The following is a 13,180-nucleotide window of genomic DNA, read 5'->3' on the forward strand; positions in this document are numbered from 1 at the left end:
AGGACCAAGGGCCTCTCAAACAATTGATGCCTGAAAATGTCATCATCTTCTACGTATGTGGCTAATGTTGCAACTCTGCAATTACATTTTAAGCTATGTTCAGTTCTGTGCAATTCAGAGAATCATCACCCCAACTCTTGCCTTATGCTTGATTTCAGAGACTGTTTCCTTCTCTCAAGTACAACTTTTTTTTTTAGCAGAGCATTTGATTATTCGCCATCATATATCTTGGAGACACTATTAAAATAACAACCTCATTCTTTATAGCACCTGCCATCTGCCAACTGCCATTAAGCAGTATTTTCTTATACCTAGTTGTTGTATCTTATTTGATCCTTCATATAATATCAAAGTCCATGTGAAAGGGCTGACCACTGTTCAGTTTGTAAACAAATAGGAAAAAGAATAAATGGTTCTCACAGATAATGTAATCTACAAGTCTAGACAATGCAGATGGGAGATCCTTTAATGGAAAAATCAGGGACTACAAGTGTTCAGTACCATTTTCTGTATTACAGAATATTTATTTAGCATGAAATGCTAAAAACCATCCTTGGCTTGGAGAGGGGTTTCAGAGAAGGTGTTTCTGGGAGCATCGGAATCAAACTAATATAACCATAGTTTCAGTTTTGAATGCATATGTTTACTAACAATATAACAAGTATAATTAAACTGGCACTTACCACAGTTACTAACTAGCAAATAGATATAAGCCTCAGTAACAACAAAACCTCATCAAGACAGGAACTTACAGCCACCAAACCCAGACATTATTGCTTATGACAAGAAGTGCTTGCTGACAGGAGCCTGATATAACTGTCTCCTGAGATAGTCTGCCAGAGCTTGACCAATACAGATGTGGATGCGGGCACCAAACCATCAGACTGAGCATGACAACCCCAATGGAAGAGATAGGGGAAGGACTGAAGGAACTGAGGGGGTTCACAACCCCCTAGGAAGAACAACAATATTATGCAACTTGCCAGACCAGAGCTCCCAGGGACTAAATCACCAACCAAATACACATTGCTCCAGCTTCATATGTAGCAAAGGATGTCCTTATCTGACATCAATGGGAGACGCTTGGTCCTGTGAAGGTTCGATGTTCCAGCTTTGTAGAATGCTCAGGCAGTGAGGAGGGAGTGGTGAGTTTGGGAGAGCACCCTCTTAGAAGCAGATGGAAGGGACATGGTACAGGGGGTTTGTGGAGGGGAAACTCAGCTTCTCTAGGCATTTCTGCTCAATGTTGTAAGCTCCTCTCTTTTTTTTTGAACTTTTATTGGTTATTCTATTTATTTACATTTCAAATGTTATCCCCCTATCTCCTAGTTGTTCTCAATGGTGTAGTGTTTTCAATGCCTATAGCTGATACTTATTCTCCTTTTCCCACATTACAGTGGCAAGGGGACAGCCTGCCCCAGTTAAAAATTTTGGAAAACTCTTGAAATAAGCATGCGTAGAATTAAGTACAGGACGGTGTCATAATCCCTAGGGTTCATTTTTAGGAAAGAAAAATACATATGACAATTTGTCAATATGTTACCATATTGTACAATGTGTCAATATGTGAGTCTATCACAGGTGGTTTCCTAGAGATACAAAGTACTTCTGGCAGACCAATATTCAACTGTCCCCACTTTAATATTTTCTTCACATACTTGGTCTGCAAAGGTCTTCCATGAGCATTAACAACCTTTGACAATTCACTTCGTCTCCTGTTAATCTCATAATGAGGTGTTCTCATACAAACATTAGTGAGAGGAGCCATTAGGAAAACATTTACACGATAGCAGACATGTTTTATTTGAATTAACCATAGCAGATTGAAGAGCTAGCTGTTCTTCTAGACATTTCCACCTTGTGATTCATTAAGAGACGTTCATATTTCTTTATTTCAAATGATGAACTGAATCTTAGATTGGGAAGCCCTCCTATTATATATTGCTAATGATAAAAAAGCTGCAAGTTGATTCAAAGCATTTGTGATTCAAAGACTTCACTAGTATTAGCAAGTTGTTTTGCTCAGGCTAGAAATATTTATCTGCAAACGGAAAAGAAAATTTACCTCTCATGGCTTTAACATGGAAATAATAGTTGAGACATGCCACTCTACAACACATATGAACAACTGATTGCTCATTTATTCTAATTGTGTTTGTATGTGGAGGTGTGTCTCTGTGCGCATGTGTATGTGCAGGAGGGATGAGGGGGTGTGGATGTACGCTAGAATTCAACCTTTTGTGTCATAAGGTGGGGTCTCTCACTGGCCTAAACATTCTGACTAGCTAAATATAGGGATCTTCTTGTCTTCTTGTCTCCTTGTCTATGACTTCCTAGCAGTGGGATTACAAGGCATGGCACTCTGCCTTTTTAAAAAAAAATATTTATTTATTTATTTATTTTTATATTTTTAAATTACTTTTATTTATTTACTTTTTTTTTACGTTTAACAGAGATTGAACTCTGCCACTCTGACAGGCCTTGTTTGTTTGTTTTGTATTTTCTTGTATTTATTTTTAATATTTAACAAGGATTGAACAAAGTTCCTCATGTTTTCATAGCAGGTAATTTATGGGCTCAGTCACATCCCCAGACTCATTTTAGAACTCTTTGCCTGATGTGTTTATGCCAAAATGTATGAAAATAGGTTGATTATTTTAACTGTTCAGTTTATAGATATATTGCTCTACAGACACCTCCTGCCTCCACAATGTTTTTTTTTTCTTCTCTTCAAACTTAGCCTCACATAGAAAATACTCTCCATTCTCCTTTCTATGCAGCCTCAAGAAATTCCTTTTGTATTCTCACTCTTTGACTTTGACTATTTGAACTATCTCATACAAGTAGAACCAGTTGGCCTTAAAAAAAATACAACCATGCAAACATGAGCCCTGAAAGAAATGCACAAGCTGTTAGATTCTCTAATCCAAAGGGTGAGCAAGGAAGGGTGCTGTGCTTCCTTATAAGTAGAGATGCTTGTCAACTTTCTGTAAAAACTGTTTCCACTCTCCTCTTGTGAAAGATAGATAGAACCTCAGAAAGGTTTGAACTGTCAAAGGCCCCTTTGAGTAAAGAAAGTTCCTCGGAAACCACAGCGAAGATGCATTTATCTTTTAAACAGGATTTGTGACAGTCAGGCTGGCCTTGAACTTACTACGTAAATAAACGTGACCTTCAACTTCTGATCCTCCACTCCCTACCTCTTGAGGACTGAAATTACAAGTGCATAATACCTTATCCATTTTTAAAATGTGATGGAAATCTAACCCACTGCTTTGGACAGTATATGGTAAGCAAAGTCTCTTTTTCGGTAGTTTGGTAAAAGTCTGTTCATTCTGGCACCCTCCCCTTTGACTGCTAGTATCAAGAATTGTGAAAGAATACAGAAAAGAACAGTAACAACAAAACTTATGTGACTCATAAACCAGTCAGAAAAAGGAAAGACAAAAACAAACAAACAAACAAAGCAAGGCCAGTCCCAGTCATCCTATGTGAAAATATGAGCATATTGATTAATAGTTATATACATTATGATTCATAACTTTAGAAAAATTACAGTTTGCAGTAGCAATGAAATAGTTTTCTTGTTGAGTTCACCACAAGATAAGAAACTGTATTAAATGTTTACAGCATTAAAAAGGTTGAGAACCACCCGATTAAAGTCATTCTTTCAGGCAGTACAAGACAGACTTTTGATCCCTCACCCAACCAGCTAGGCAAGCTCCAGGCTAGTAAGAGAACTTGTCCCAAAGGTATCAAGGTGCATGGTTCCTTATGAATAACACCTGGCCTTTACATGTACAGAGAAGCATGTGAACATACATACAACTTTTTTTCTACTTTATTCTGCAAATGCAGACCAACAGGTAAAGAGGGATTCTGTCCACTGGTATATCTCATTTTTTAGTTGACCATGATTAAGATCCTCAAGATACAAGAAAGAAACAAATGTTTTTACTAGTGCAGGAAGATTATTTTTAAACCCTTTGGCTGACAAGGAAATATACCACAATACAAGAAGTGATGTGTTTTTTTAACTTACTCTCAGCCACCTACAAGGTTTGAAATCTGAAGACTAGCCTCCTTTGCCAAAGTCTTGAGATGAAGTTAATTGATACTGAAATCTACTGCAAGTATTTCTTTTTTACGATAATTTTTTCTTATTATTTATAATCGAGTGATGTTTAAGAAGCAGGTTATCTCAAATAGTCTAACAATGATATGCAAATTACATTTCTTCACTATTACTAGGTTGAACTATAACAGCTACAACCAGAGTGCAGATGATGGTTCCAACACTTACAGTCACTCGTCAGGGGTGTCTTACAAATGCATCCAAATTTCTCAGGCACAAATTACCTGCTTTCTACAAATTATAAAATAACAATGGGCTGCAGATGTAACTTATTGTGAACATTCTTCAAATGCAAGAGTTAAATAGAGTGGTGCCTGCCTGTAATGCATTCTGGGAAGGCAGGAACAGAGATAAGCACATGTCTGGGGCTCACTGGACAATTAATCTCCTAAAGTTGAAGATCTCCAGGTTCAGGTTAAGTAAGAGAATGTGTCCAAATAATAATAATAATAATAATAATAATAATAATAATAATAATAATGAGAAATTGATATCCAGATGCCTCTGTGAGTGCATGGAGGACACACACCCACATACACATAGATGTTAGATAGATAGATAGATAGATAGATAGATAGATAGATAGATAGATAGATAGATGATAGATAAATATACAGATATATAGATAGATGGATAAATAGAAACTATCAAGTAGTCTTGTGGAGGATCTCAGTGAGTGTATATTTAACTTAGTGGTCTACAGGAATTATATAATTTGGACTTTGGATATCTAAGAAGATTAGGGTTATTTTTCAATTTTATTGGCAAAACTGAGGAATTTCTGTGCTTGATTGATTCTTAATCACAAAACTTGGTGTTAGGATATTAAGAGACTGCATAAAAGGGATGGGTTTGTCTGGCACTTGTACCCATGAAACTCATAAAATCTGTGATTCTGAGCTGAGATTCATGAAGCTCCATAGCTCTTGTATCCTTCAGCTGACTTACAAACTTTTTCTTTGCCACATTCTTTATTATGGCTCTAATAAGGATCCTAAGTATATATTATAATAAATTTCTTGTAGCCAATTTCCCTCAAATAATACCCTCTATTATTTTCCTCACTACAAATACAACAATTTTTTCCTATCCACTTTTAGTGTAAATCAAGTCTTTGGTCTTATTCTCAATCACATTGTCCTGCACTGCATTAGCAAATGTAACCGATTACTATTGGACTATGGGCCTGTATATTGAAGGGTTTTCACAGAGATCTCTGGCCTGGTCAGGTATGAGGGTTCAGGTGAAGGAGAGAGACCTTGAGCCAGAAAGGTGAACTGCCTCTGCTGCCTCCACTACTTCTGTTGCTCCACCTCTGTCTCTGCCACTGCCATTGCCACTGCCACTTCAGTTGCTCCAGGATGTCTGAACAGGTTGAACGAGAAGGAGGTTGACTAGATAGCTAGGGGTACAGTGGAGCTTCTGGCAGCAATTTCAGGAGAGCAAATGTCTTTCCCAAGGTGCAGTGTTATAGTTCTTATGACAGAAGCTCTGGGACAATGGAGTAATTCTTACATACCTTTATTCCTTCCAGATAGGATTCTTATATACAGTTTACTTGCAAATGAAGGTCTTATAGTAGGTAATTCCTATTGGCTTGGTCTGAGAACTTGGTGTTAATTTATCTACATATGGGAGAGCTTAGGATGCTGCTCCTACATGACTGATGGTCACAAACCTCTCTAAAGGGGACAGTATCTGTGTGACAGGGTCTTGGTTTCCTCAGAGTTTAGTGAAATGCCTACCATCCCTTAGGGTCACCAATGTTTCAAACCTCAGCTCAACCAATAACCAGAACACTTCTGCAGTCCACTACCCTACACTGGACTCAGCTACACTTGGAATTTCCCCATCTCATGTTGTCCCAATGCTTCATTCTGAAAAATATTAGGTCCTTTTTATTAACTTCTTCCCTCTTGTTCTCTGTAATCCCTTTTGTACTAAGCAGATTAAGAATTTCCTAAATGTCCTGTCTGACAGAGTTCACTCCATTGTAGGGAGTCTGCTTATTTCTTTGTTTGTTGATTGGTTGTCTTTTCCCCATGTCATGTTTTTTTGAACTTGGGAATGAAACCCAGGGCATTTGTACATACTATGAAGCCCTTTACCAACTGATTTGCATTCCAGTCCATTAAATCATATTTGTATTCATTAATGAGTCAATGTCTACCAGATAACTCATAAAAATAAATCTAAATAATACTATAGGATGACAAATTTCCCCAAGAGTAATGTATTGTCTGTTCTTTCAAGCATAGAGTTATTTTTATGTAACAGTTTTCTTGAAGACAGAAATGTAGGCAAAAGAAGACACAAATTGGACACTAAGAAGTGGTCAAAAGGACTATATGTATCTAAGGAATGTTGAAGTAGGGATGGTTCAAAAAAATTTTAACCAAATTAGTCAGCTTTCTTATATGCATTTTTGTGCTTGACATGCACATGGAGTAAGTCAGTTATGCAGGAGAGAATCCTAGACAGTACTTTGAGCTACCAATGAACACAGAGTGTAGGTGCTTTATGTTTTTTCATGGGTCATGTTGGCTAATGGGTTAATGCTTTAAGAAATCAAAGTGAGTATTGAGTGATTAACTACTTGACACCTCATTACCTGAAGAACAAATCAGCAAGACATTTGTATTTCACACAAAAGATACAAAATTCTTTATTAAATATACAATATTTACATGTATATTATTTCTGTACAGCAAAAAAAAACTTAAAGAAATTTAAGGCTAACTTTAGCATTCTCCATACAATGTAATAAAACATATTACATGGTCTACAAAATAGACCAGGAATATAGCAACATCACATGGGACTAGGCATTTTGTTACAAGGAAAAAAAACAAACAAAAACAAAGAATGAAGGAGTCTCTAGTTAACCCCAAAGGAAACAAATGGTCCTTTTTGCCTCTGTTGTGCTTTTATCGAAAACAAAAAAATTCTGGTATATATTTGACAAATTGTTTTTTATACTTTGTTATTTAGTTTCTTAAAGTAAGCCCCTGATCTATCATTCTTCTTAGAAAGTCCTGATCTTGTCAGGAAGACTCTACTTTCTCATATCAGATCAATATTGTAAGTCTTTGTCTTTGGAATTTGGAAATTGATGAACGAAATTTGAAGTGTTTCATACTTTATAAGGTATAATCAGAATATGTCATATGTTTTCATGTCCTTACCTTCTACTTTCTTGCCAAAAGTACGCTGGCAGTGGGAAATATTTGTTAAAGAGCACACTGGCAATTGAGAAGCCTGTTTATTCCTAAACTCAATATAAAATTATTTGCATTAACCTTCACTAAATGCAAAGCCCTTCTCATAATACAACTACACTAGTTTGAGCCAGGTATGGATATTTACTTTTTTTTTTTTTGCAATGCTATTTAAGGCAGGTCAATATTATACTTATTGGTACTGTCATTCAAAAAGAAGTGACTATGTTAGTACTTCATGTATGTCTTTGAAATATGGCTGACTATAATGTAAAAGTAAAACTAGATAGAGACCCATTTATTTCATCCAATGACACTGAACTTAAAATATACATCTGAGAAAGAAATTCAAGTGGGCTACAGAATGACAGTGGCCTGTTCTGCATACTCAGTGTCTTTTCCATGTGCTCTGAGATTTACTGCTGGGATCTGAAACATGGCACCATAAAATGCTAATCAAATTTTGAATAAGACATAATCACTAGCACAAATCAGACTTATCATAACTTGTGACATGCCTCCTAATTTTATTCTCATATGCGATGCAAATTTTACTTGTCACTGAGGAACATCAAGGGAAGACTCTGCATAGAGTTCCAGGTGGTGGCTCTCTGAAGTACTCATTGAAGTGTGTACAGATTCAGAGTGACATACTCTTTTATCATTATGCTGGCCAAGATGGCATGACAAAGGAAGGGAAAAGAAGAACACTAGACTGATTTCAACATTTTCTTACTTCCAGCATGGAGAAGTTTATTAAAGGCAATGGAACTGGGGATCTTGTTCATTGTTTAGTTAAGAGTGTTATTAGAGTGTTCACCCTGGTCAGATAAAATCACTAATGTGGTAATTCCAAAACATCTCTAGACTATGCTAGTGAAACCTAAAACTTCAAAATCACCAGAGTAGAAGGAAATGCCATGTGAGAATGAGTAACAGATTTCTCTCACAGGGCCTAATATTGTATCTTCTCTAAGGTGTAAAAAAATAAGCATAGAAGAGACTCCTGAATTAGGAGCCAAGGAAATGGGAGGAGAACCATCCTTACTTCATGGTAGAAGTTTGACTCTCCTCCAAATACACTTACTTGCTCTCTGTAATTATACTTTTCCTACTTGAGTTCCATTAAGTATGCTGTAACACAGAAGATCACTATTTCTTTTGCCTTGCTCATATTCGTGTAACCACTTTATAGACTGCAAAGTTTAGAGGATTAGCACCCAAAGCGTTTCACTACAAAATGTGCTTCTTACTCTTCACCAGAGTACCTTAGTGCAAAATAAGGTAGGAGGGGATCACTTATAAATAGCATAACAATCATAACTACTTTGCCTGATCATTTAAAGAATCTCCAACAAAAAGTGCTAATACTTCTCTTTTTCCAAGGTAGATATGAACTTAGTTTCCTGTTACTTCTCTCTCTCTCTCTCTCTCTCTCTCTCTCTCTCTCTCTCTCTCTCTCTGTGTGTGTGTGTGTGTGTGTGCGTGTGTGTGTGTGTGTGTGTGTGTATGTATGTGTGTGTTTATGTTTCTCCCCATTTAGGTGGATCAATTATTTAGAATTTGTGAACACAGAGATAAGAAAGAAGAACAAGAAACATCTTCAAAACAATGACATGAGGAAGGCTAGGTGGAAAGCCAGAGAGAGGTTGAGAAATTTCCAAGAAATTCTCATAGTGTACAGAAGCGATTCAGAAAAACTGAGTCTTTTCAAGGGATTATTTCCAGTCAGATTGAGAGAAATGAAACAATACTCAGTTAGCCTTCAAGAACTGAAGCATGTTCACTTTTGTCTTTACCCTTTTCTATTAAACTCCTTTGCCATATGAAGGTATGATCTCGCATGTTTATTTATTTAGTTGAAACATGGCCTGGACAACAGTTGAGGACAGAGCATACACAAAGAGTTGTTCAAGGAAAAATAAGTGGAAGAACTACATAAGTGCCTGTGAGTCTCTTTCCAGACTGCTGTTGTAATATAGTTGATGTGTTATAGATCTAGAGAATTCCAAAAAATTGAAGCAGTTGGTAAACAAACAAACTAAACAATTGTTCCATAGATTGGTGTCATAAAATTCAAAAGTAAAAACTGGACAACAGGCAAGTAGAAAGAGAAAGAAATATACTTTTAATATCTATTGTTCGATTTGGTGAACATTCCTCTTATTAGATATAAAATTTTAAAAGGGCATGTTTATTAGAATTACTTTAAAATAAATTCACTAGGAAAAATTAACAATATTCTAAAAGAAAAAGTGGTATATCAGAATTAACAAAATTAATAAGCAAATAACATATATTTAGTACAATTTCTCATAGTTGTGGTCTGTGTCCCATTTCATCCTTCTCTCTGTAATTCTGCAAGAGAAGAAAAGCTACAGGTGGGAAATTGGATTATGCTAGTAAGGTCTTTACTAAAAACCTACGTTACAGAGACAGTGTTGGACAGTAAGAGGAGGGATACTTATTAAGAAGATAGAGGGCCTACTGACTGTCAGTTACCTGCTTTGCAAATCAGGTCTGCCCTGCAATGGAAATTGGCTAAGATCTTGCTTGTTCTATTTTCTGAGGGCTGAAATGTTTGGTTAGTTTTTCTCTACTTTTTTCTTGGAAGTGGTCTAATGACACAGGTGAAAATATTATTACCATAAAATGGTCATTATTACCCACCAGCAGTAAATTCAAGATGCTTCTTTGAATGAATTTTATGTTTTACTGCCAAAAGAACCCAAAGCCTGAGGTGCATTACTATCCTACTTAGGCACATCAGTCAACAGCACGAAAAAGCTATATGCTCATGAGTGCAGGTATAGGCCGGAAAAATTTGAAGTTCTTCACAAACTAAGGACTCCATTAAGTCCTCCACTCATCTAGAGGTGACCACACTGCCATGCACAGGAGACAGTCTCTGGCTGCTTCAGAAATATCTCACTTGTTATAATGAATTCATTATATGTGTTATATCATGGGAATCCTGATAACCTGTACATTTTTCCTTTAACAAACATTTCTTGATTGGATTCAACTTTCACAATATTTTTCATTTTCCATGTAGTTTTTTTTCTTATTATTTCTAGTTTTCATACAAGCTCAGTTAGGTTGGGCTATGCCTTTTTATAGCAATAATTTATAGTTTTATTTGAATTCTATTTATGTGGCCACGACACATGTACATCTATGTTTCTTTTCTTTTGAAAATCTTAGGGGCTGGGGATTTAGCTCAGTGGTAGAGCGCTTACCTAGGAAGCGCAAGGCCCTGGGTTCGGTCCCCAGCTCTGGAAAAAAAAAAAAAAAAAAAAAAAAAAAAAAAGAAAGAAAATCTTAGGATGGTCATAGCTAACATGCTCTCACAAAATGTAGATGGCAAGTGGCAAGTTATAGGAAGAACTATTCCTTACATCTTTCTTGAAACCTCCTGCTAGCCATGCCAGAAAATAGCATAGCAAGAGAAGAGAAAAGTAGCTGCCTACTATTCATTCATTTATTATTAGAAAGTACTGAAATTCTATGGAAAGGATAATGAATGGAATCAGAGGGGACAAGTATGGTATGAACATTAAACTAACATAATTAAACATCTCTTGTTTATTTCCAAATGCCATCAAAAACACAAGGCAAGAGGGATCTCCCTCTGCCCTGGGTCTACCAGGTGAATATTCTTTTTTTTTTTTTTTTTTTTGGTTCTTTTTTTCGGAGCTGGGGACCGAACCCAGGGCCTTGCGCTTCCTAGGTAAGCGCTCTACCACTGAGCTAAATCCCCAGCCCCCCAGGTGAATATTCTTACAACTAGGGCCCCATGAATACATTCTCTTTGTTCTCCAAGGTGCTATGAAGAGCTGCCATCCTAAGACCGATGAAAACTTTTAGCGTCTCTCAACTCAGCTCCCCAACCCTTCATGGAGTCAGATTCTCCTAGAAATTTAAGTTCTGAGTAGAGAAAGGCTAGAGGTGGGACAAATGAATGGTGCTTCATCAGGGTAACAAACTAATGAGTCCGTTGCTCATTCAGCCGTACTTTAAGAGAATGTCCTGGATACTTTTCAAATACATGATATTCACAACCATGCACACACACACACACACACACACACACACACACACACACACACACGCACACACACACACACACACACAAGCACACATGCACATACAAAATATACCAAATTTAGAAACATTTCTTTGTGGTCTAATGTCTCAAAACTTCCCTCCTCTCTCAGGAGGTATAAACTTTGATTTCTGTAGGTCAATTTACTTTTCTTCATACTTTCATACACTATTGGGAAACTTCTTACTGATAAACACATTCCTTGAAAGATGATCTGGCAATAGCTTTCTCTGTCTCATATATACACTCCTTTTTCTTCTCTAAAGCCACAGTACCTAACCATATAATATTGAACAGGGACAATTGTTAAAGGCAAAAACCACAGAGCTCAAGTGTAGTAGAAGCTGGCAAGATCAAGTGCCTGAGAATCTGAAGAGTGAAGTTTAGAAACTGGACTACAAACATAGAATGTAGATGTGGACACATGTGTCTCTTCCTTGTTTAAAATAGTGAAGTCTCTGTTTCCAGTAGTCATTTTCACAATGACACATTTACCAATGAAGTACAATATCCACAGCTACCCCATTTCCTGATCTGAGTCAAGGAGATCTTGGTGGATGCACATGTATTCTAGAAAATCAATGGCATGTGAGAGAAAGAGAATGCCTAAATTAAAAGGAAGAAAAGAGAAAAGAAAAAGAGTTGGAAATCTCCACAAAAATAGAGGACCTGATGACCCTATAGAAGCTCAGATGAAATATTCCCGTTTGCAGTCACTGACTGTATTTTGCAAGTCAATGTCATTTCTAAAGGAACTGTCCAAGTTTTCTGGATATTCCTTCTCCTTCATTGGATTGGTATGGTGTGACTGCTTGTGCTGATAGAGGAAGTGGGTCATGATTCCAATGACACCAAAAGCAATAAATGTCACAATTGCTATGACACCTGTTAGGGGAAAGGCGGGGAGGGGGAAGAAAAGAAAATTGTCATTGAGAAAATTCAGTCTAAAGAAAGGTAACATACAATTATACAAAGTCTAATCTACCTTATATCTAGAATTAAAGACCTGTTTAGAAGTCCTTTACTATCAGTTTCTACAAAAACTCATGCAATCACAGTATTGAGAGAGAAAGGGTTCTTCTTCTACAATGTTATGTTGATATCCAAATAATAAATATAGTGTTAGAACAACAAGGACTGTGTGTTTACAGAGTAATGTTTTGTTTTGGGTTTTGCTATGTATCTATCAAAGAAATTTAAATACACCAAGTCTTGTCAAGAACTCTTTGGTTTAAAATGATACCCCCCTCTCTTTGTTTCTTCCTGTCTCTCTGTCTTTCTGATTCTCTCTCTCTCTCTCTCTCTCTCTCTCTCTCTCTCTCTCTCTCTCTCTCTCTCTCATTTTTCTCATGTGTATTTGCACGTATATATGTGTACATATGCATTTGTGTGTGTGTGTTTGTGTGTGTGTTTGTATGTGTGTGTGTGTGTGTGTAGGTATGTAATTACCTGACTACCATAACACTTGTGTTAATGACAAAAGACAACTTTCAGTAGTTGGTTCTTGCCTTCCACATTGTTTTGAGGCAAAGTCTCCCTTACTTTCTGTTCCATTTCACCTTCCTGGACTACATACAGATACTTTATTTCAAAATAAATGAACAAAAATTCAACCCAGTCAGCAACAAACAACATGTACACAAAATTAAAAATTAATATCAACATTAAGAATAATTTCATTTCTGTTAAAGTATGCATATTTACATATTTTTAAGTTCTCTA

General features: G+C 36.5%; 1 protein-coding gene across 2 annotated transcripts in view; it reads right to left on the reverse strand.

Annotated features, from left to right (window-relative positions):
• Window positions 1–6,769: 6,769 nt before the first annotated feature.
• The window catches only part of Cntnap5bl1 (contactin associated protein family member 5B like 1), a 1,004,796-nt gene continuing 998,385 nt past the window's right edge, over window positions 6,770–13,180 (reverse strand). The window contains 1 exon segment of one of the 2 annotated variants that reach the window (NM_001329899.3): window positions 6,770–12,343. In NM_001329899.3, coding sequence (NP_001316828.2) covers window positions 12,147–12,343 — 197 coding nt within the window. In that variant the 3' untranslated portion in view covers window positions 6,770–12,146. 2 annotated transcript variants of the gene reach the window in all.

The sequence above is a fragment of the Rattus norvegicus genome, chromosome 13 (genome assembly GCF_036323735.1).
Source record: "Rattus norvegicus strain BN/NHsdMcwi chromosome 13, GRCr8, whole genome shotgun sequence".
In the NCBI taxonomy this organism is placed as follows: Eukaryota; Metazoa; Chordata; class Mammalia; order Rodentia; family Muridae; genus Rattus; species Rattus norvegicus.